At 41.9% G+C, this 24,952-nt stretch overlaps 4 protein-coding genes across 5 annotated transcripts in view; 2 read left to right on the forward strand and 2 right to left on the reverse strand.

The window, feature by feature from the left end:
• LOC306935583 (solute carrier family 15 member 2-like) overlaps positions 1-11,621 on the reverse strand; it is a gene marked incomplete at its 5' end in the record, with an annotated part of 35,734 nt that extends 24,113 nt beyond the window's left edge. Inside the window, 7 exons of the mRNA XM_079518681.1 lie at positions 1,130-1,207; positions 4,243-4,333; positions 6,214-6,313; positions 7,086-7,178; positions 7,793-7,934; positions 9,812-9,899; positions 11,604-11,621. Coding sequence (XP_079374807.1) covers positions 1,130-1,207; positions 4,243-4,333; positions 6,214-6,313; positions 7,086-7,178; positions 7,793-7,934; positions 9,812-9,899; positions 11,604-11,621 — 610 coding nt within the window. The remainder of the gene's footprint in view (positions 1-1,129; positions 1,208-4,242; positions 4,334-6,213; positions 6,314-7,085; positions 7,179-7,792; positions 7,935-9,811; positions 9,900-11,603) is intronic.
• Positions 1-24,952, forward strand: part of cyp27a3 (cytochrome P450 family 27 subfamily A member 3) — a 187,113-nt gene that overhangs the window by 129,973 nt on the left and 32,188 nt on the right. The window lies entirely within an intron of this gene.
• Positions 12,252-20,356, forward strand: LOC306935584 (HSPB1-associated protein 1-like; the record flags this gene model as incomplete). The annotated part of the gene is made up of 4 exons (XM_079518682.1): positions 12,252-12,284; positions 13,954-14,037; positions 15,073-15,186; positions 19,790-20,356. 4 exons carry the CDS (start codon positions 12,252-12,254, stop codon positions 20,255-20,257), a joined length of 699 nt encoding a protein of 232 aa, XP_079374808.1. The 3' UTR covers positions 20,258-20,356.
• Positions 21,501-24,952, reverse strand: part of LOC306935644 (solute carrier family 15 member 2-like) — a 52,550-nt gene continuing 49,098 nt past the window's right edge. The window contains exons 23-24 of one of the 2 annotated variants that reach the window (XR_013791410.1): positions 24,738-24,952; positions 21,501-24,666 (exon numbers count right to left, since the gene is read on the reverse strand). The exon at positions 24,738-24,952 is cut by the window's right edge and continues 74 nt beyond it. Coding sequence is in view for 1 of the 2 variants with exons in the window: in XM_079518751.1 (XP_079374877.1) it covers positions 24,799-24,952 (154 nt within the window). In the remaining variant the exon portion in view is untranslated. The other variant, XM_079518751.1, reaches the window with a different exon arrangement.

Raw genomic sequence — 24,952 nt, forward strand, 5'->3', positions numbered from 1 at the left:
TGGGACATTCTGCAATATGAGTACTTTTACTTTTAGTACTTTAAGTACATTTTGATGCCGATACTTTTGTACTTTTACTCAAGTGCATTTTCAATTCCGCAGTTTTACTTGTAACGAAGTAGTTCTAAATTGCAGTATTGGTACTTTTACTTAAGTAAAACAATTGAGTACTTTTTCCACCACTGTGTGTTGGGTCATCCTCCTGGCCCTTCTAGTTTAAAAACATGGTTTGTTTTGATAGCAGGGGGGTTAAGCCCTGCTGGAGTCAGCCAGCCATGAATCCTAAAGGATCAGATGCAGTCAGCAGAAAGGAGATCACTGGCTGTCATCACAGATGTGTGGAGTGGGCCTCGATCAACAGGAAGGAACCGTAGAACCGTCAAAACAACTAGTGGACCGGCCTCCCACACACACCCATGTTTACACAGTGTCCAGGTGTGAACAGTTAGTGATGATTGCACGGCTAATAGGCTACAAATGCTGACCAATGAGATGCCGTAGTGGTAGTTCATGGAAGGGGGATGCGTTACTGATTCACTCACTTAACCTAGCATGAACTTTCTGCATGGATTTTTAATTAAAGACATTAATTTTGTTTGTGTACTGTACTGTGCCATTACAAACATCATTTGACAATTCCTATTAACCACATAAAAATGTCATAGATCCTGTATTCTGCCGAATGTTCACCTACAGCAGGGGGTTTTCAACCCGTGGGTCGCGACCCCTCGGGGGGGGGGGGGGGGGGGGGGGAATTATTTTGGGGGGTCCCAAAATTAAAAAAAAAAGAAAAAGAAAAAAAAACTTTTTTTTGCAACTGAATGACTGTAAAATGGAAATGAAGAGTTTACATATAGTACACATATAGTACATGCATACACCCTAATGATTATATCTGGTTTCAGTATTTATTCATGGTGTATTGTCTCCATCATTAAGGTTATTGTAGCAGTCAATTTATATTGGGGGTCGGGAGGGGGCGGGGCGGGGGTCCCGAGACATTGCCAAAGCATTTCCAGGGGTCCCCGGCCAAAAACGTTGAGAACCCTGAACCCTTGACCTACAGTGTTATGGCATGACCAGAATTGAGATGCTAGGGTGCATGTGGTTAAATATTCCAACCACTCACCTAATGCCACTATCATTAGAGCCGCAGGAACTCCAAATGCCAGAGCGTAGCAGTCCTCTCCAAAACACTTCACATCACCTGCAGCAAACATATGGCTTGATTGATTGACTGTTTTCAGTGATGGATATATACTTAAAAGGGAAATTTCACTTTCAAAAACACTCTTGGTCATTTAATCATCTACTCAGGCTTATGTAAACACCCCAGACAGTTCTTAAGTTGCTTGATTCAGTATTTAGATATTTGATATTTCATTTTACCTGCCCCACCCCCTTCGTATACAAACCCATTGTAACTTTTTTTGTGGCTTTTGCCTTTATTTTATATTTTTTATGGAGGGACAGACAGTAGGCTGACAGGAAATGGGGAGAGAGATGGTGGGGAATACATGCAGTAAAGGCCGTCGGGATCGGGAGTCGAACCCGCGGCACAGTGCCAGACTGGATTACCAGCCAAGGTGCCTGGACCATTGAGCCATGGCCCAGGCCACACCCAACCGTTTTTATGGTGACTGATAATGTCCTAATACGTGAGGGGGCAGTGTTTTTTCCATTTACCGTTTTCATTTATTTTTAATAATTATTTTGGAAAATGTGGCAGATCACGTAGCGCGACGGAGGAGACTAAATAATAAAAAAAATACATTAAATGAAAACAGTAAATGAAAAAACACCGCCCCCTGACGTATTAGGACATTATCAGTCAACAGAAAAACAGTTGGGTGTTTTCGATGAATCTATCATGGTTAAAATGGAGTTTGAAGTTATAATGGGTTTGTATAGGAAGGGGGCGGGGCAGCTAAAATGAATATCAAATATCTAAATACTGAATCAAGCGACATAAAAACTGTCCCTTTAAAAGATAAATGCATTTGCTCAGAACACAGAAAAAGTTAAACACGTATTTGTACTGTGGTCCTCAAAGGTGGTTACTGACCGCAGGCAAGCAAACTGACAAGTGACAATACCATGACCAGACTATTTACAACCAAAAATGTGATTTACAGCACAAAAAGTATAATAGCAATACATACATACTGTATAAAACAAGCCCAAAATTAGCCCTGTGCAATACATCATCACTTTTTCACGCTTTGTTTTGCATCGTGGTAGTGATTTTGATTTGGATGGCGTATGAGATTTGCAAGCTTTGCTGATCATATCATTTGTGTGTTGTCCCCAGTGGCTTGCACAGACATTTAGAGGGGCAGGTGCTCAAGTGGGAAAAAAGGGCACATTGTGCAGCGCGTGGAACCGGACGGTTGCCTTAATAGTGTGAGATGTATATATTTTGGGGCCTAAATAATATATTAGAAGCTTTTTATCAAGAATTGTACACTGTACTTTTTTTCTTTTCAAAAGGGCATTGCCGTCCAGAGGGGAAAACGGCAGATGCTCTAGAACCCCCTAGTGTCTATCTGTGCACGCCACTGGTTGTCCCGATCAGATCGCGTGATCGGAAATCGGGGGCCGATCGGGGGTGATTTTCAAAAAGATCGGATTCACTTCATTAAGTCCTTCCACACTTTGGTGCATTGAGCATGGTTAGGAAACCCAGCTGAAAACCCAGGAATAATGGGCATGGTTCAAACTGTCCTATGCCAAACCATGCGCAAATGGAGATGCAACAGGTACAGTATGGTTACCAAAAGTTCTCAGAATCATTCTGTTAAATTTTTATCCCTCGATTTTGTAACCCATTTTTTCACCCCTGTGCCAATTATCTAATGTGATCCTGGGCTCTCTACACACCCTCCGCCAACCTAGTCCCCATATATGGGGGACATGGGGAGAGCAACGGACTTGAACTCATGCTTCCTTCATGCCTGAGTGTCCAAGTTGCTCCTTTACACGTGACAGGGGGGAGTTTCTCTGGTTGGACGTAGCGCGTGGAAGGAACACGTTATTCCAACCAGTTCCTTTCCCCTCCATCAGGCGCCCCGGCTGGCCAGGGGGAGGCAGTTTGTTTAGAGACCAGGATTACAGCATGTTTTTGTGAGGGTACCTACCCTTGGGGACACGGGGAGAACATGCAAACTCCGCACAGAAAGGCCCTTTCGCCAACCCCGCCTCGGGTATCAGTATGGGCACTGATGACGCGGAGGAGGAAACACGCCGCCAGCACCCACAGCGCCCCGAGCGGGAATCGAACCCAGGACCTTCTAGCTGTGAGGCGACAGCACTACCAACTGTGCCGCCGTCCCCCTCAGAATCATTCTATATAGTGCCATGGAAAAGCCCTTTTAAATGCCATGGTTCAGACATCAGAATTCAACCCAAATAACAGATGCCTTTACTTGAATGCTTGTTCCATTAAACTGTACATTGAACCCGTTACGATGACTATATGTTTTGCTGTAGTCTAGTCTGTCTAGACCCAAACAGAATGCTTTCCAAATAAAGTGATAACGTATTATCAGCCAGCCACGAGCCATCCGCCAGACATTAGAAAGTTCTTTGGCTCAATCTTTCTACCGCTTATCTTTATGGGACACACAATGGAACTTTGAAAAAGTCATAACTCCTACACTGCGAGTCTGAATCACACAGAACTTGTTAGAGGCACTCATAAGAACAACTAAATACGATACAACAATCGTCATAGAAGCTGTTAGTTAGACTCTTAAATTGAGCAAACTTGGCTTACAACCTTAACCCATTTTGGTGTTTTAAAGCATTATGTTATACTTTAGCTATTGAAAAATAGCAGATCTACAAGCTCATAGCGCGCCACCGAGTGCCGCGCTATGAACTTGTAGGTCTGCTATTTTTTAAAAATCGTGAAAATGTGGCTCAAATCTTTGAATATATATTATTACAGAGTGAACATTTTAACTCAAATCTTTGCTTCTGGGGGGGGGGGGGGGGCAATTACATATAGTTTTTGGGGTCCTTGACATGAAATATTGAGCACCACTGATACAGAAACAAGGTCTTTCCGAAAACTGTCAGGATTTTGAAGACATTTTTTTAATTTCGACGTCAGGCCTAAATGGGTAAAATATGTGTCCAATGAATACAATATATAGTTATAAGAAAGAATCCCGACTATGAAAGAATCCCGACTATGAAAGAATCCCGACTATGCTGCTCAAGTGTCAATACTTTACTGACCTCTCAGTATCGGCGTAATGACGGTTGATAAAACACTCCCAGCATTGATCGACATGTAGAAAATAGAGAAAAACTTCCTCCTTTCGCTCACCTGCGGTAAAAAGAGCAGACGAGGACATCAAAATGACCAACAATCTCAGCAGATATTTGTTTATTCTCCGTGCTGTTTTGTTTATAGTGTGTGTGAGGCATACTAATGAAAGCCCATGCTGTATCTGTTTATTAACCCATTTTGGGCGGGAACCCCTTTTGGTGTTTTAAGCATTACGTTATACTTTAGCTATTGAAAAATAGCAGATCTACAATCTCATAGCGCGCCACCGAGTGGCGCGCTATGAGATTGTAGATCTGCTATTTTTGAAAAATCGTGAAAATGCGGCGCAAATCTTTGAATATATATTCTTTTCAACTCAAATCTTTGCTTCTGGGAGGTTCCTGGAACAACATATTCAGATGGGGGTCTGCAGCCAAATACAGATATTTTTGGGGGTCATTGACATGATGTTTGAGAACGACTGACATAGAAACATGGGGTTTTTCAGAAAACTGTCAGGATTTTGAAGACATTTGTAGAATCGAACTTTGGTCTAAATGGGTTAAAGAATGACAGCTATTTATGTGGTCTTTGCTAGATGCTAGATGCTAGATGCTAGATGCTAGATGCTAGATGCTTCCACTGTGAAGAATAAAACCCTTATACCCTTGACAAACATAGTAGTTACAACAAACCAAAACTGTACATTGAACAATATAATTAAAATGACCAAAGGTAAAGACAAATTCCTATAATGTAGCCCATCAAAAGCATGCAGTACTGTATAGCAAATCCTTATGCTGATTGCTGAATGTATATTTGGAAATATCATGAATTAGAGAACAACGTTTGCTATTGTCTAAGCAGTTAAAGGACAACTTTAGTTTTTTTCAACCAAGGTTCATGTTTTAGGTTGTTATTAGAGAAAGTAAAAGGTGAGTGTTAATTTTTCTTCATTTGCTGCTTCGTTTTAGGGATTTTATTGATTTTTGACAGGGGGGCGGGGGCAAGTTTTATAGCGATTTATTGTTTTATTATTTACTCTAGTCCTACTAGACCCCAAGAAATTACATCTGGCCACAAAATAAATACATATTTAGCCCCATGCTCGAATGCCCCCGCCCCACTGTCAAAAACCGCTAAAATCCCTAAAACGAAAGAAAGCAGCAAATGAAGAAAACTGAACACTCATCTTTTACTTTCTCTAATAACAACCTAAAACACGAACCTTGGTTGAAAAAAACTAAAGTTGTCCTTTAAAGACAACATTAGATTGAGTATACTTTCTAGTGCTGTCTAATACTGTATGTATGCTCCAATTTATTTGGATTGATTGCAGGACATGTGCACTTAATTGTGTCCATTTCTGATTTCTTATGTGGTCTTTATTCTTTGATGCGAACGGTTTTGTTATCATTAATCTCCGTCCTATTTATTAATCTCCGTCCTATTTATCAATCTCCGGCTTGGGCACTTGACCATGACCATGAACTTGGACGGAGAACTCCGCCCCGGGCCTCCAAGGTGTTAATCATTATGTCCATCATGCAAAAACAGAGATGCTGTATAAATATGATTTTTCTCCCCAATTTAAGGCTCATTCATAGTCTGGATTTTCAGTGGTGAGGTGACCACCGCTCCGGTGGTGAGGTGACCACCGCTCCGGTGGTGAGGTGACCACCGGAGCTGTAATAACGTGGAGCGGTGGTGAGTAAAAACAGAGAGAAGGGCTGGGGCGGTTGGCGGTGGTTTGCTCTTCACCGCGGCTACGTGACGTCATGTTGTAGTTGGGTGGTCACCTCACCACCGAAAATCCAGACTATGAATAACGCTTTAGTCTAGTGACAATTCCACAAGTGTACTGCAGTCCCTGCCACTGATATTGCACTTATTTATCAGCGTATCAAATGATAATATTGCACAATATGTTCCCTTACATGTTCCTCGTCAAACTGGTCTCCTCCAAACGCCGCCACACATGGTTTGATCCCGCCCGTGCCAAAAGCTATGAGAATCAGACCGAACATGGACAGTCCACTGAGGGGACGGCGCGCACACACACACACACACACACACACACACACACACACACACACACACACACACACACACACACACACACACACACACACACACACACACACACACACACACACACACACACACACACACACACACACACACTTTGAAACGGCACTTACACACATGAACTCTAGATTCCCTATTCTCGAGTCGACAAACATATTCAGCAAAAATAGCGTGTTGCGAGCTTGTAGATCTGCTATTTTCAGCAAATATATTTGGTGTAACGTGAAAAGGGGAGGGTGCCTAGTATAAAACCCTGGGGGACTCTGTTCAATAGGGTTTAAGTGTTAACTCATTTTGGGCGGGAAAATAGCAGATTGTAGGTCTGCTATTTTTGGAAAATCGTGAGAATGTGCACGCAAATCTTTGAATTCTTCAGAGTGAACGTTTTTAACTCAAATCTTTCCTTCTGGGAGGTCCCTGGAACAACATATTTTCAGATGGGGGTCGGCAGCCAAATTCAGATTTCATGTCCTTGACATGAAAAAGGTTGAGCACCACTACATAGAAACATAGGTTTTTCAGAAAACTGTCAGAATTTAGAAGACATTTTGTAGAATATAGTGTCAGGCCAAAATGGGTTAACTTAGTTGTTAGTGTTACCTTTATTCACAAAGTATAGGATGCTGTAATCATGCATATTATGAATATCTAACTAGTACTACCATGCACCACTTCTGTTCATTCCAAAAGAAGGAATCAAAGAGGAAAACAAAGTGCTTACATGTGCATGTTCTTGTCTCCCACGATGGGAATGGCCCCAACAGACTTGACCACATGGCCGATGACGTAGACAATGGATAGGTAAATGATAGTCCTGTTGAGAACAAAGATTACGTTCCGTGTTACACTCATCATGGAAGATAGCGGCTGGTATCATTAAAGTGATGAATCATTTCTCGTGTACTGCTTACAGTTCACAGACGGTTAGACAGCTAAGGGATGCAAAATCATGCCAATTCAAAATCACTTTATTGCCATGTATATGTAGGTTCCACCCTGAAACTGGGAGGTCGATCCCCTCCGGATATACCAAAGAAATGGGACCCAGTGCCTCCCTGCTTGGCACTCATGGCATCAAGGGTTGGATTGGGGGTAAGTCCCTGCGACATACTAGCGTCATGTCCAGGGGGTGTACTTGTACATCAAGCTGCCTCACGCTACAGAAACAGGAGATAGGCTCCTGCCCCTATATGGGCCTCATGGCTCGGCAAGGCTTACTTATACTTATACGAGGTTAAGTATAAGTACGCCTAAACAGGTGCTGCATGTGACGACCCAACAAGAATAATTAACTACTGACGCAAGAATACTGACAGGATATGTGGGCACTTACAGGACTGACATTAGTGCAACGTTGCATTGTAGAAAACACATTGAGTTAGTCAATAGACTAACTAATAGACATGAAACAGCGGGTAAGGGACTCACTTGTACTTGCCCAGCCAGGAGTCTGCGATGATAGCCCCCAGTACAGGTGTGAAGTAGCAGAGGCTGGAGAAGGCATGGTAGACGGCTGTGGAGAGGTCACTGTCCCAATGCAGGTAGCTGACAAAGTAGAGCGTCAGCACCGCTAGTTCGAGGACACACAAACGATGCTTTACTGAAATCATGCTTTTCAATATGCTAGTACATCTGGTGAAATGTCCTCGTGCAGCAGCTTGTAGGTCTGCTATTTTTAAAAAAACGTGAAAATATTTATTTCAGAAAACTGGAGGATTTAGAAGATTTTTTTTTAATTTCGAGGTCAGGCCTAAATGGGTTAAGGTTTTGGAAACATACTATATTGCCTATAGGCTGTAATCCTGGGTGCTACTCTCCCTCTGCCAACCTGGGCAGAGCCCCGAACGGAGCTCATATGCTCACGTAGCGTGTGGAAGAACACGTTATTCCAAACCATTCCTTTCCCCTCCATCAGGCTGGGGGGGAAAGGAGGGGGCCGAGGCGAGTATAGAGACCAGGATTACTGCAAGTTTTTGTGAGGGACTGAGGGTACCGACCATAATAATAATAATAATAATAATAATAATAATAATAATAATAATAATAATAATAATAATAATAATAATAATAATAATAATAATAATAATAATAATAATAATAATACACTTTATTTGTAGAGCACCTTTCATGCACACGAGTGCAGCACAAAGTGCTTTACAAAACAAATAAAGTACAAACTAAACATAACATAAAAACATAAAAATCGAAGCACAGTCAAAGTACAAAAAACATCAAGCAACATCAAAATCAGAGCAGGGTCAATGAAAAGCTGCAAAGCATAAGAGAGGCATAAACAAAAGGCATTGAAATAAGCACAACAGTGAATATAACACCCATAACACATAAAAAAGGTAAAAAGCTCAGCCAAATGCATGGGTGAAAAAGTAGCTATGTTTTAAAAGGGTGCAAGTCTAAGTTGCATTGGGAGTTTATTCCAGGCCGTCGGCCCGTAGAAGCAGAAAGCTGCTTCCCCATATTTCAATTAGATGCCATGTTTTTAGGCACTTCAAGCAGGCCAGCAGACAGTGGCCAGCAGCAGTACTGGACATGGGGAGAACATGCACACTTCACACATGCAGAAACAAATACAATCTATTGCCTCTAAAGTTTGTGTGTCAGTCTGTGCAGCACATGTGACAAAGGAAGTGGGACAGACAAATCATGTGATCGGAGGAGGAGGGGGGGATTCGATACAGTGGTCTGTCTTGATTGCCCCCCCGTTGTTGACCATAAATACGCTGCATGTAAACCGGTTTCACAGTGTCATTCATCGTCCCTGACAACATACTTCGTCAAGGAGCATTTAAGGTCCAAGGAGGCACTCGTGAGAATGTTGTAATACTGTACCTTGTATGAATAAAAGGCTTATCATTATCTCATCATATCTTTTATATCTACCCTGAACGCTGTTTTGTGGTTGATCAATACAGGTGTGTGTTGTTGTAAAGCACATTCACCCAATTCTTCTGTACTTTTACTTCTACTGAACTTCATTCTGCATAATGCATACTTTTGGTACTTTAACCCATTTACTTTTAGGCCTGACGTCGAAATTTTAAAATGTATTCTTTTCTGAAAAGCCTCATGTTTACTTTCTATATAAGTGGTTCTCAATATTTTATGTCAAGGACCCCAAAAATTATATGTAATATGCCGCCGACCCCCATCTGAAAATATGTTGTTCCAGGGACCCCCGAGAAGCAAAGATTTGAGTTAAAAACTGAAACTCTGAAAGAATATTCAAAGATTTGAGGCACATTTTCACGATTTTTCAAAAATACCTACAAGACAAGTTTTACATAATAAAAAGTATAACATAATGCTAGAAACACCAACAGGGGTTCCCGCCCAAAATGGGTTAAGTATATTTTGATTACCGGACCTTTACTTGTTATAACAGAGTATTTCTAGTACTTTTTTTGTTTGCGAGAGTATAGTAAAATATACCTTTCATGCCATAGTAGGAGAAGCGTTCACAGAACTCATTCACCACTACGAAGGCAATGCTGACTGGGTAGTTGGTCCCACATAGTTTCTGTTGAAGAGAACGACAAAGACAGACAGAGAAAGAGAGATATTAAGGAGAGAGTGGGGGGTGTTTCATTCAATTAATTAGGTTATACTTTTAACAATTATAGACTACTGATATTTTGCAGGGAATATGGCATTGACAACAAGGTTTTAGCTGTTATCTCAATGCCATGAATACAATGTCACTCACATCTCTTTCCCTCTGCCACACATTGATAACACATGTATGCTCACATATAGGGACATACGTTTATTTCAGTCAGCTATATTTATTTGAAAGTTTGCCAATTTTGTGAAGTTTCTTTAAGAGTTGATATTTTGATACATTTTATGACTAATGATCATTACTCAAACATCACAACTCTGTATTCTGTGTACAGTGTGTTTTACTGACACGCTAGGGTAACATTGTCCTAGAAAAAGAACACAATATTCTGCTATTCTGATAGTCATGTTCACACTGCTTTTTGCTTCTTGCTTCATATGATACTGTATAGGCGAGTGTAGGGTAGGCAATATAGGGTGATATACAGTAAGGGCATTTTCAGTTTCGGTCAAATGCACTCCCTAATGATCACATCAATGATGTCCCTATCCGTCAAAACTGCCCCCAAAACCCATCTTTTACAGTTTTTAGTACTGTTACTTTTTACTTTTCAGACTTTCTACTAAACAGTGTATGTAGGCTATTTATCATTATCCCCTGCATGTAAAGTGACTTTGAGTCTGAGTTATTGTTTTTGTCGTCATTTCTTACAATATTAATAATACTATTTTATAATTTATATTATTATTAGCTATTATTATTAGGCTAGGCTACTATGCACGGCTTTTAGTATTAATACATCATTATTTTATATACAGAAAGGGATATTTGCCTCTATTTGTACGTCTCTAAATGTTTTGATGAATTGAACATGGTGGACCCTCTTGTAAACAAGATTACAATATTAATAATACTATTTTATATTATTATTAGCTATTATTATTAGGCTAGGCTACTATGCACGGCTTTTAGTATTAATACATTATTATTTTATATACAGAAAGGGATATTTGCCTCTTGTCAAAAAAGTGCACCAAAAGACAATCATGAGGAAACATAGCCTACTGTGTTCAGTTCATCATAACAATTAAGCATCTTCTAACTGAGGTAATTGACCGGAATATAGAAACTTGTGCAGCTGCAGCATCTTCCATAATAGTCACACACACATGCTCAGCATAACCATGAATATTTACCGTTTCTGATAAATAGCCCAAAATATCACGGTCGGGGATCAACTAGTTTGCATTTGACACGTCGCATAAAAGTTGCATCCATACAACAACTCAGTTGCCAATGCATGCTAATACAGACAGTGGCTTAACTTTAATGATGCGCCAATTTTGCACGCTCAAAAAAATATAATCATGCTACTACTTGACTGAAAACCGCGAGTTAATTGCAAACACTTTGTCCACACACACACACACACACACACACACACAAATAGTAGCCAAACATATGGTAGGCTAAATAAAATCGAAATATCTTTCTCGCTCTCAAGCTCTGGACAAGCTTGCATCCATGCATGCAACTGAAACTTATCACGCATAAAACGTTCCTCATGGGGGAGAAAGGCTACAATACAATTAAACACATCCCAAACGAGTCCGACGCTGTAGAATTGCAAATGCAATGCTGTATATTTGTTGTTTACTGTACCTTCCCCATCATCCCCATGTCTGCAGACGTGTTTTCTGGTTATAAGTTTAGGTTAATGGAAAAGGAGTCAAGGACACATGCTGCCCTCACATGGATGCTCCCTGTAACTACAGCTATGTCCCTAATAGATGCACTAAAATGTTTTTGCGAACGAAGTGATTGCGAACGAAGTGATTGCGAACGAAGTGAGCACTAACTATAGAAGCTGGCCAAAACCGTCTGTCTGTGTGTCTGTCTGTCACGCTGTAACACCACCCGCCCGCCACCAGAGGGCAACTGAAATTGGAACGATACAGGTCTGTGTGTGTGTGTGTGTGTCCCACACAGTGTGTGTGTGTGTGTGTGTGTGTGTGTCAGACTGCCACAACAGCTTTGTTCGCTTCCCGCGTTTACGCGTCTTACTTGTTTTACAAACAATTGACAACTGTCTGTGTGACATCATGATTCTCATGACATTTAACCCATTTAGACCTGAGGACGGTTCTATAAATGCCTATTAGTAGGGGGTAATACCGTCATGAAATGGCTAAAATCGGATAAAAGCACCACATTTGGTACACGCACTCTTTAGGGTGTATCTCACCATCTCAGAAGGGGTGCCCAAATTTTTAAACACATTAAAGGCTTTTTTTTAGGGGAAAATCCAAAATGGCCGCCAGAAATGACCTATTATACCTAAAGGTGATATAATTCTGAAATTTTTACTCAAAAGCCAGATTGGTAAACTGCTCAATCTGAATGTTGTAGCAGTGCAGCTTGTGTGGGAGGAATGTTTTCCATTGAGAGACATTTTTGAGCAAACAGGTCCTTCCTTAGATCATTAACATTTTCAATGTCAGTTGTCTTGCCATACAGAACCATCAGTTTTCTTTTTTGTATCACCCCTTTCTTTTGTATCAGGGCACCCCTTCTAGGATGTTTTAGGATAACCCAAGGGACATGTGTGCCAAATTTCATGCTTTTATGAGATTATTTAGTTGTCTTTTGAGTAAATCGACAACATTGTAGGTGGCCATTTTCAATTTAGTCAATAACTCACTTCCTGTATCAGATTATTTGTGGTACCTCTTCTAGGATGTTTTAGGATGACCCAAGGGACACGTGTACCAAATATTATGGTTTTTGGAGATTCTTGGTGTCTTTTGAGTCAATCGCCAACAATCTAGGCGGCCATTTTCAATTTTGTCAATAACTTACTTCCTGTTTCAGATTTCTTTGGGCACCCCTTCTAGGATGTATTAGGATGACCCAATGGACATGTGTACCAAATATTATGATTTTTGGAGATTCTTGGTGTCTTTTGAGTCAATCGCCAACAATCTAGGCGGCCATTTTCAATGTTGTCAATAACTTACTTCCTGTTTCAGATTTCTTTGGGCACCCCTTCTAGGATGTCTTAGGATGACCAAAGGGACATGTGTATCAAATATTATGGTTTTTGGAGATTCTTTTGTTGTCTTTTGAGTCAACTGTCAACAGTTTAGGTGGCCATTTTCTATTTTGTCAATAACTCACTTCCTGTTTAAGACTTTTTTGGGCACCCCTTCTAGGATGTCTTAGGATGACCCAAGGGACATGTGTACCAAATATTATGGTTTTTGGAGATTCTTTGTGTCTTTTGAGTCAACTGTCAACAGTTTAGGTGGCCATTTTGAATTTTGTCAATAACTCACTTCCTGTTTAAGATTTTTTTGGGCACCCCTTCTAGGATGTCTTAGGATGACCCAAGGGACATGTGTACCAAATATTATGGTTTTTGGAGATTCTCTTGTTGTCTTTTGAGTCAACTGTCAACAGTTTAGGTGGCCATTTTGAATTTTGTCAATAACTCACTTCCTGTTTAAGATTTTTTTGGGCACCCCTTCTGGGAGGTTTTAGGATGACCCAAGGGACATGTGTACAAAATGTCATGCTTTTATCCGCCGCGTAACGTTCCAGACGGTATTACCCCCTACTATATAAATGCACCATTTACCTTCTAAATCATGACAGTTTTCTGGAAAAACCCTATGTTTCTATGTCAGTGGTTCTCAAAATATTTATCATATTTAAATAATTAAATATAAATAATGATCTGTATTTGGCCGCGGACCCTCATATGAATTTGTGTGTGTGTGTGTGTGTGTGTGTGTGTGTGTGTGTGTGTCCCGTTCGCTCTGAAAGAATATATATTCAAAGATTTGCACTACATTTTCACGACTTTTCTAAAATAGCAGACCTACAAGCTCATAGCGCGCCACTCGGTGGCGCGCTATGAGCTTGTAGATCTGCTATTTTTCAATAGCTAAAGTATAACATAATGCTTAAAACACCAAAATGGGTTAAAAGCTTATTGGTTCTTTCTCCTCAGGTGCTGTTTGTCCCCAGACACTGGTGGCACTACGTGGAGTCGGTCGATCCCGTCACGGTCAGCGTCAACACCTGGATTGAGTTGGTGAGCTGAACCTTTGAACCCCTTTCTAATGAAAAGACGTCACATAACGCCACTGGTTTCCCAAACTTTTTCATGTCAAGGACCCCCACTAATTAGCCCGTGGACCCCCCATTTGAAGAGACATGCCTGCCAGGGACCCCCATGAGAGAAGATTTTTACAGCTCTAGCAGTGATTCTCAACACGTTTCATTTCAAGGACCCCCAGTTTGACATGCATTAGTCTACGGACCCCCATTTAATGGCATTTCTATCACTGGGACCCCAATTTTTTATTGTAAAATCAATGTTAATTTTAACTCTGAGAGTGAATGCTCTCAGAGTTACAGACCCATAAGGGTCCATTTGGTTCCTAACTATCATTTAGCTGGGGACCCCCCTGGAACTCCCTCAAGTACCCCTGGGGGTCCCCGGACCCCACTTTGGTTTTAGGGACACAATTACGCTGAGACGCCACAGTGTCGCTAGAACTCGCTACATGCGCAGACACTTCATGAAACACCGTGGCAAATGTAGCGGTGTCCTTGACCCTGACTATGGGTTAAAATGTGAGAATATTTGAACTTTTATGCATGTCTATCTATAGAGAGATGACTTCCGGTCACTACCCGGTAGGCAATTTGGAGCAGGTGCGATGGTAACGAGGCATACAATGTAGGAGAAAGAAGGGACACCACCCGCACACACCGCCACTTGTCAGGTTCAAGAGCATTTATTTCTTAAGAAGTAAATGCTCTTGAACCTAGCAAGTGGCGGTGTGCGGGTGTCCCTTCTTTCTCCTACAATGCATGTCTATCTAAAAACTGCTAGAAAAACGTGCGTGTGTTTCCAGCGACATGTCTCGGTGTATAGAGAAAGAAAGAAAGCAGGCCACTCTCTAGCCTAGTCTCAGGTCACAGACACTACGAACTGCCCCAGCAGGTCCTGAATGAATCCCAGACTACATATTGGTTTAATTTCCTTGACCTTAACCCACTGGACTGGACGTCATCTTTTTGTGCTTTTTCTTTTCACTCGACTTTTCCTCTCCCTGGACAGGAAGTGGATGATGATGAGGCCAGAGTGGGCGAGGCCGTGACCAAAGCTGTCCTCTGTGCCCTGAAAACTACGCCCGGCAGCGACAACACCGACAAGTGGCTCAACCCCACCGAGGTAAGCTATTTAACATAACAGCTTTCTGAATAATACATCATCTTTACCTCTGCCAAGGACGAGGAGGTAATATTACGCCGTTCCATCTTTGTATCTGCCTTGTCTGTTCGACTTTCTCGCTGATTGGCCATAAGGGGGGTGTAGCAGTGTGCAGGGCCTGTCACAAAAAACGCTTTTAATAATTTGTCTTATAAAATGAAATAAAATATAAAAAGACCGGCTAAATCCAGAAGCAGACCTCAAATAGAGATGGCTGCAAGTTTGCATTAACCCATTCTGGATGGGAACCCCTTTTAAACTTTAGCTATTGAAAAATAGCAGATCTACAAGCTCATAGCGCGGCTATTTTTAACTCAAATCTTTGCTTCTGGGGGGTCACTGGAACAACATATTTTCAGATGGGGGTCGGCGGCCAATTACATATATTTTTTGGGGATCCTTGACAAGAAAATGTTTGAGAACTACTGACATAGAAACATAGGGTTTTTCAGAAAAGTGTCAGTCAAGACATTTGTAGAATCGTCCTGCAGTCTAAATGGGCATTTTATGTTGGGACGATGGGGGGGAATTGGCACTGCCATGCAAAAAGCCAAAAACATCTCGAACACCAAGGCTTCTAAACAGAGTGCTGGTGTTGGCATGTATCTCACGCCTGATGTAAGGCCAGGTCTACTGGTGCTTCGACGGCAAGACAACAACCCACGCAAAACGTTGGTACTAAATTTGGAATGGAATTATACCACTCTTTATTTTTGCTGCACTGCCTGTTTTGGGGCATGGCACGTAGGAGTAAGAGACTCGATTATTACGCTGAATTATTGTTATAGAGGCCTGGAAAATTAAGTTAGATATTCTGTACTCCTGTACTGTGCTTCACAATGATGTTACATGTGGGAGTTAGCTATATTTATATAGTGTTCTATGAGACTATGACAGGTTGGACTGATATCACATTGATAACATATAAAGGGTCCCAGGTTGTGAAAAACTGGGTTAACCCATTTAGACCTGGCACCAGATTCTACAAAATGTCTTGTAAATCATGACAGTTTTCTGGAAAAAACCTATGTTTCTATGTCAGTGGTGCTCAAACTATTTCATGTCAAGGACCCCAGAAACGTATATGTATTTGGCCGCCGACCCCCCATCTCCCAGAAGCAAAGATATGAGTTAAAAACGTTCGCTGCGAAAGAATATATATTCAAAGATTAGCGCCACATTTTCGCGACTTTTCAAAAATAGCAGATCTACAAGCTCGTAGCGTGGCACTCGGTGCCGCGCTATGAGCTTGTAGATCTGCTATTTTTTCAATAGCCAAAGTATAACAATGCTTAAAACACCAAAAGGGGTTCCCGTCCTGATTCCGGGTTAATGGATCATGAAATTCTATTGGTCAAAAGGGGACGTAGTGCCAGAAGCACTGAAACACCCGACACCTCCTTCAAGTGCAAAAACATGTTAAAAAACACGCTTCTAGACGGCTCGTCTCTGAGGAGCGATGCTGAAAGACAGGCTACTCACCTCCATCCCCCCTTTATCGTACTAGTCATGGTCAGTTTTCTATTTCATTAAGATACAGAGGTACTACAGTTTGGGACAAATATTCTATTGGTTTACAACTTTCTTCTCTGAACTTGTCTAACCCATTTTGGGCAGGAACCCCTTTTGGTGTTAGCATTATGTTATGCTTTAGCTATTGAAAAATAGCAGATCTACAAGCTCATAGCGCGCCACTCGGTGGCGCGCTATGAGCTTGTAGATCTGCTATTTTTGAAAAATCGAAGAACGACTGACATAGAAACATAGCTTTTTCAGAAAACTGTCAGGATGTAGAAGACATTTTTAGAATCTGATCTCAGGTCAAAACAATTGAAGGTTGTTCTGATTGACCAAATCACTTCATTATCATAGTTTGTATTCTCTTCTCATCTCTTCTCGTCTTAGATTATCAAGTATTTTGAATGATGTTGTAGATTTTGTATATACTGCAATCATGTCTTCTGGAAATTATTGATATCTTGTTCTAATGTCTTTATTGTATTTTATATAGGTAGAGGCCTCTTATAAGCCCCCAGGGCTTCTTGCCAGCTCCTCCTGGCACTTTCCCTTTTTTATGTTCATGCTTTAATGTATTGCTCTATACTGTGCTAAATAAAAGTCAAATCAAAATAAAAAAGAAAGAAAGAAGCTGCAAACGGCTTTAGTTTTCACATTAACATTTTGGACTGACTTATAAATGCTCAGTCAGTCACAGCTAAAAAAAAAGTGATCCACATGCAGACAAAGTCTCACTTTCTCTCGTCACTCATTCCCCGTCTAAAAAGGTTGAAAGCCTCTGGTACAGATTCTACCACACAGAACTCACTCATCATCGGTTCCTCCTCCAGAGGACGGCGGTATTTGCAGTACAGTCAACAGCCTGAGGTGGTGCTATAAACCATTTAGACCTGAGGACGATTCTACAGAATGTCTTCTAAATCATGACAGTTTTCTGAAAAACCTCATGTTTCTATGTCAGTGGTTCTCAATATTCCATGTCAAGGACCCCCAGAATTATATGAAATTGGCCGCCGACCCCCCATCTGAAAATATGTAGTTCCAGGGACCCCCCCCCAGAAGCAAAGATTTGAGTTAAAACATTCGCTAGGGGGCACGGTGGCACAGTTGGTAGTGCTGTTGCCTCACAGCTAGAAGATCCTGGGTTCGATTCCCGCTCGGGACGCTGTGGGTGCTGGCGGCGTGTTTCCTCCTCCGCGTCATCAGTGCCCATACCCGAGGCAGGGGTTGGCGAAAGGGCCTTTCTGTGTGGAGTTTGCATGTTCTCCCCGTGTCCCCTAGGGTAGGTAGGTACCCTCACAAAAAACATGCAGTAATCCTGGTCTCTAAACTGCCTCCCCCTGGTCAGCCGGGGCACCTGATGGAGGGGAAAGGAACAGGTTGGAATAACGTGTTCCTTCCACGCGCTACGTCCAACCAGGGAAACTCCCCCCTGTCAGGTGTAAAGGAGCAACTTGGACACTCGGGCTTGAAGGAAGCATGAGTTCAAGTCCGTTGCTCTCCCCATGTCCCCCATATATGGGGACTAGGTTGGCGGAGGGTGTGTAGAGCCCAGGATCACATTAGATAATTGACAGGGGTGAAAAAATGGGTTACAAAATCGTGGGATAAAAATGATAAGAAAAAAAAGAAAAACATTTGCTCCGAAAGAATATATTCAAAGATTTGCGTCACATTTTTTTTTGTGATTAGTATTTTATTGGATTTTCTTTTTCAGACACAAACACAACACCCACAATACCAGTAACAACAATACAGAACAAACAAACGAAGACAAATTAAAATAAAAAAAGAGTCACATTTTTCACGATTTTTCAAAAAATAGCAGACCTACAAGCTCGTAGCGCGGCACCGAGTGCTGCGCTATGAGCTTGTAGATCTGCTATTTTTCTATAGCTAAAATATAACATAATCCTTAAAACACCAAAAGGGGGTTCCCGCTCAAAATGGGATATAGAGGCACAGATCAGAAGGAACTATTCTTCCCTACTTGGCAAGACTCCAGAGAAAGTGTAAAGCCTTGTGCTGTATGGAGAGACTGAAACACAGACTTTAACCCAGACGCTTTCTCAAGAGTCGAGTTCAGTCAACGATTGAATGCTTGGATTCTTTCCAAAGCTGGGCGGTTTCCCACCAGTGGACCCTTATAACAGACCAGCTTTCCATTTAGAAGAGGCTTTCAGTTTAGATATTGTACAATATTGTATGGTGGTTACCAGTTACCACTATATATCCGTTTGGCTGATATATAGGCCATCATTTGACTTTTTCACGACATCGCTATATCGGCAATGGGTCCTGATTTTTAACCACTAATAGCAGAGTTTTCACAATGTTGTGAAAACACAAATGTTGTGGTTGGAACCCAATATGAGCTTTTTAGATCTGCTATTTTGACACGTTAAATACAATGTTTTTTTTTTTTTTTTTGCAAGTTAAATGTTCTCAAATAGAATTTAAAAATGTTACACTTTTCCACAATAATATTCAAAATCATCGTTCAGGCTCTAGTTACCACCGATGTCAACTTGGATTAGACATACTGTACACAACGTAAATAAGATCTAAACAGGAATACTAAAGCAGTGGTTCCCAAAGTGGGGTCCGGGGACCCCCAGGGGTCCTTGAGGGAGTTCCAGTGGGTCCCCAGCTAAATGATAGTTTGGAACCAAATGGACCCTTATGGGTCTGTAACTCTGAGAGTGTACAAATGCCCGTTTTGTTCCATTTTTACACTCTCAGAGTTAAATTAACATTGATTCTAATCTAAATTGGGGTTCCCAGAGATAGAAATGCCATTAAATGGGGCGTCCGTAGACTAATGGATGTCAAACTGGGAGGTCCTTGAAATTAAACCGGGTTGAGAATCACTGCTAGAGCCGTAAAAATCTTCTCTTATGGGGGGTCCCTGGGGGTCCCTGGCATGTTTCCACAGGCTAATTAGTGTCAATTTGGGGGTCCTTGACATGAAAAGGTTTGGGAACCCCTGTACTAAAGGATGCTACTATAATAACAACCTCTTACGTAACCTTTTTTGTTGTCACAGGACGACAGAGTGGCGTCCCACGATGAGAACATGCGTTATGTGAACCTGGCGGTGCAGGCCCGCATGGAGAGAGAGAGGTGTAGTGGGCAGCGCCGCAGCAACAAACCCACCATGATGCACCACTCCGGAGCAGCAGCGGTCAAGCGGGACTCCAGCGGGGTGGAGAAAAAGAACAGCGGCTCGTCCTCCGGACAGGACACTGCGTCGTCGTCCTCCTGTGCCGTTCCATTCGGGCCTCACCTCATCCCCGTGCCCCGTGGCGAGCACACGGATGCGCGTGAATCAGAGCACCGCAGACCAGCAGGCCCGTCACCGTGCCCGCCGCTGCTGGCCGACTGCAGCAGCGCGAGACGCAGGAACGTGGTGGGGCACGTGGTGGCTGTGAAACAGACAGGACTCCAGAACACCAGAAGAAGGCAGCTGAAAGGGCAGAGGAGGACGACGACGCCGTATGTTCCACTCACGTGAATCCACGGTTCTCCATCACCACCAATGACTTGATAGATTGTCTGGTGCATCCCGATGTCGTCGCTCGCGTCACTGAGCTTTTGCTAGAGAGGCAGAGGCCTCACAGTGACACCACAGCACCTTAATCCCTTTTAGACCTGAGGACGATTCTACAAATGTCTTCTACATTTTTCTGAAAAACTCATGTTTCTATGTCAGTGGTTCTCAACCTTTTTCATGTCAAGGACCCCCAAAAATATATGTAATTGGCCACCGACCACCCATCTGAAAATATGTTGTTCCAGGGGCAGGGACCACCCCTCGGAAGCAACGATTTGAGTAAAACGCTCTGAAAGAATATATTTTCAAAGATTTGCCACACACTTTCACGATTTTTCAAAAATAACAGACCTACAAGCTCGTAGCTTGTAGATCTGCTATTTTTCAATAGCTAAAGTATAACATCATGCTTAAAACACCAAAAGGGGTTCCCGCCCAGAATTCTATTCATGAATAAATATTAATTTATAAAGCTTGTGAGTCCAGATCAACTTAACTTGAGGATTTGACATAATTACAAACAGGTTATACATATCAGCCTTCAACTGAAATGATACTGTGCACGGTAGGATATTGACAGTTTAGCAATATACAGCCAACCTGGCTACGAACGATTGCCTCTTGTATACTGGGGACATTAAACCCTACTTAATAAACTTGACTGGGCTTGGCTCCATCTCTTTTCCCCCCCAAAAAATAGCTGATCTACAAGCACACAATGTGTTGCAATGAGTTGTGTTGTGAACATTTCTATCAACGAGGGCCCGGTCGGTCACGTTGGGTTGTGATTGATAAAGGCTGTCTAAAGAGTGATAGATATGGTAGGTCCAGTGTACTGTTCTGTCTGTTCAGTGTTGTTTTTACGTTGGTCGTCATGGATCTTTGAGAAGGGAATGCAGTGGCTAGAGCCTGAGTTATTAGTTTGTTGTTCATCGTTCTCTCCTCTTAACAATGTCTTTACATGGACTTGTGGGGGGGGGGGGGGGGGGGCTATGACAAACTGCTGAGGCCTGATGTTTGTATGCTCTAAGTCTAATGGTTCATTCAAATATGAAAATAATTATCTTGGCAGGGAAGGAGTGGTCAAATATGAATTCAAAAAAGGAAATAATTGCATCATGTACTGAATGGCAAAAGGAAAATACATTTTATTTCATACTTTCAACAGTACAAAAATGTCTCCCAGAATTAGTAAATAATTATACTTTTCCTTTTTTATCAAGTATTGTGGGTCCCATAATTGGCACATTATGTAAACTGAACCAGTTTATCAATTAATACAGCTTCTATGTAGTTTAACTTATCGCTTCATTCTTTCAGCAGCTTAGAAAAAAAGAAAAAAGTAGGCCTGGCTGGTATCAAGGTATTACACTATTTGTATTTATAAATCCTGATTTTTCAATACCATCAAAAATATTGTTGAAGGAACAATGTGAAATTTAACAGGGAAATAATTAGTGGCTGGTCATGTCTTTAAGCTAATCAATTGTGATAATATATATATATCTTTTGTTAAATTGCTTTGTAATTACATTTTTCAGCCCAAAAGCAGTTCATTTGATTCAACTGCCAGTCGGTCACCACTAGGTATGGAGCTCGTTAATTTGTATTGATAACGAGGCACCTTATCGACCAGGCTTATCGAGCCGGGTTCTTATCGAGCCCACTATCGAGCATTTTATATTATTTTGTGGAAAGACAGGAGACAATAAATTCTGAACAGAACCAGTATCTTTTACTAGGGCCTTCAACTACAGTACTTTTCTAACAAACGGAAGGCAATTGACCTTTTTACCAATAAAATAATATTAAAGGAACTGTTAACTGGTTAATATGTGTACAGACAGTGACTTTAAAAGCGTAATGTTGTTTACTCGGTTGGCAGGTATCAACACACTTTTAGACATGTTTGTGCCAGCGTGGGCGATTATGTTGAACGCCTCTCGTCTTGATTGTTTAAACATGACGTCTTGGGCCGTCTATGCTCGATAACAGGCTTGATAAGCCCAAAGCTTATTGATAACGGCCCTTAACGGGCACTCGATAAGCTTGTTTTCTGATTTTTTCGGGTTTCGGTTACCAAGCTCCATCCCTAGTCACCACCACCACCCACATTTCCTCTCAGTTCAGCCCACTGACGGAACTATGGAAGGTGCTAAGTTCCTGTCTATTCATTCCATGGGCCATATAATAAATATGTAAACCTGGTAACTTGTGACTCGTCTAAGTAGGCTAATTGCATATTGAGACCAGCCTGGCGCAACCAGACTTCATCTGCCTGCACTGCATGTTGCCCCCACGCAGTGCAGCGCAGTGGTATATTAGATTAGTATCGCAACGTGAGGCTACAAACCCATTTAGACCTGAGGACAATTCTACAAAAAATGTCTTCTAAATCCTGACAGTTTTCTGAAAAACCTATGTTTCTATGTCAGTGGTGTGATCAACCTTTTTCATGTCAAGGACCCCCAGCATTATCTGTATTTGGCCGCGGACCACCATCTGAAAATATGTAGTTCAAGCGACCACCCCCTCCCCGAAGCAAAGATGTATTTGAGTTAAAAACGTTCACTGTGAAAGAATATATTCAAAGATTTGCGCCACATTTTCATGATTTTTCAAAAATAGCAGATCTACAAGCTCTGCTATTTTTTCAGAATAATGGTTAAGACGACACCATAGGCTAGACCATGGGGTTCCCAAACCTTTTCATGTCAAGGACCCCCAAAATCCGCAATCTGCATTCAAAGATTTTCCTAGAAGCTTTGTCATTGGTCGATTTGCCTGTCTGCTTCCTGATTGGTTAGTCCTGACCGGGTTTTTTTCTTCGACCAATGACAAAGCTTCTAGGAACATCTTTGAATGCAGATTGCGGCCCCTAGATGTGTCACAGAGACTCAAATTTTTTCGGAAGACTTCTACCCATTGCTGGCTGTCTGAAAAAAAAAAGTAATTATTATTAACATTATTGCTTATAGCAGCTTTAATTTACCTCTGAGAGTGTACAATTTGGTTCCATTTGTACACTCTCAGAGTTACAGACCCATAAAGGGTCCATTTGGTTCCAAACTATCAATTAGCTGGGGACCCCCTGGAACTCCCTCAAGGACCCCTGGGGGTCCCCGGACCCCACTTTGGGAACCACCGGGTTAGACAATGTATATGCTACAATCACTTCAATCACCAGCAGCTCAGCTTTTTTCTTCTTTTTTTTTTTTACAAAAATACCGTCATATACACCAGATAGTTATACCCCAGGGAAATGTCAGGAAGGTGTGAAAAAATAGATACTGTCCAAGCCTATATGGAAGCAAATCGGAACATGAGCTAAAAATGTATAGAACAAATACAAAATCTGTACATTAATACATTACATCTGTACATTACTGTCATTCTACAGAGATACGGTACTTATTCCTTCATCGCCTACTTGTGTATTCGTAGTGCTATCTTGAACAGTGTTAGTAAAAGTCTGTGTTTTACTCATGATGAAAATAGCAGACCCGACAAGCTCAACTAACCCATCTGAGTCTTATAAGCCCTAACCACACCATAGGGTCACCATATGCAACTCCTTGGGTCCAGTTAACGCTAAAACCGTCTCGACCCTTTGGTGTGGTTTGGGGCCATTGAATTCCATGCGTTGAATCACTATGGTCAGGGACAAATTAACCATTGGCCCAGTGGGGCCGTGGCCCAGGGGCCCTTGGCTCTCAGGGGCCCTTCGGGGAAATTGGACAGCACGGTACTGGGTTTGAGGCCCTGAAAAGGGCGTCTGGGGCCCTTCATTGGCCATTGATTTAGTTAAATGTAGATAAAAAATATGATAAACACGTAAAAAACCCGAAAATGTCGGGCGCACGCGCGCTATGGGGGCCCTGCAAAAATGATCGGCCCAGGGGCCCTGGTGGGGGTTAATCCGTCCCTGACTATGGTCAACGTGGGTCAACGTTGGTGCAACAAGACATATCACACCACAGGGTGATACGTGCCCCGCGAATGCGAAAACCGTCTCGACCCTTTGGTGTGGGTAGGGGCTTTAGGCTAAACTCAGGCTTCAAAAGGTCTCAGAAGTAAAACTGCCTTATCTTAAAAATTCACACAAACAAAAAAAGTCATTTAAAAACAAAACAAATATTTCTTTTAAAAACAGAGTAAAATTTCCAAAATGGCTGCCTACTACTAGTAAACAACAGCGCTCGTCGTGTCACTCGCGAACGATTAACCCATTTCGGGCGGGAACCCCTTTTGGTGTTTTAACCCATTTAGGCCTGACGTCGGGGAAAAAAAAGAAAAGTCTTCTGAAAGAATATATATTCGAAGATTTGTGCCGCATTTTCACGATTTTTCAAAAATAGCAGACCTACAAGCTCGTAGCGCGCCACTCGGTGGCGCGCTATGAGCTTGTAGGTCTGCTATTTTTCAATAGCTAAAGTATTACATAATGCTTAGTTAAAACACCAAAAGGGGTTCCCGCCCATGGGTTAAAAAGCAGAACCTGGTTACATTTTGGTGCTGCTCTCTGTTCTGTTCAGATGTGCGTCGTCCGTTTGTTTGTTCTGCTTGTGGAAGTCCTCGTCGTCGTCGTCGTCTTTCGCCGTCAACTCCAGGTTGTTGTCCTTGAAGAGCTCCGCCTCATCGGGGTCGACGTATTTG

The sequence above is a fragment of the Electrona antarctica genome, assembly GCF_951216825.1.
Source record: "Electrona antarctica genome assembly, chromosome: 13".
In the NCBI taxonomy this organism is placed as follows: domain Eukaryota; kingdom Metazoa; phylum Chordata; class Actinopteri; order Myctophiformes; family Myctophidae; genus Electrona; species Electrona antarctica.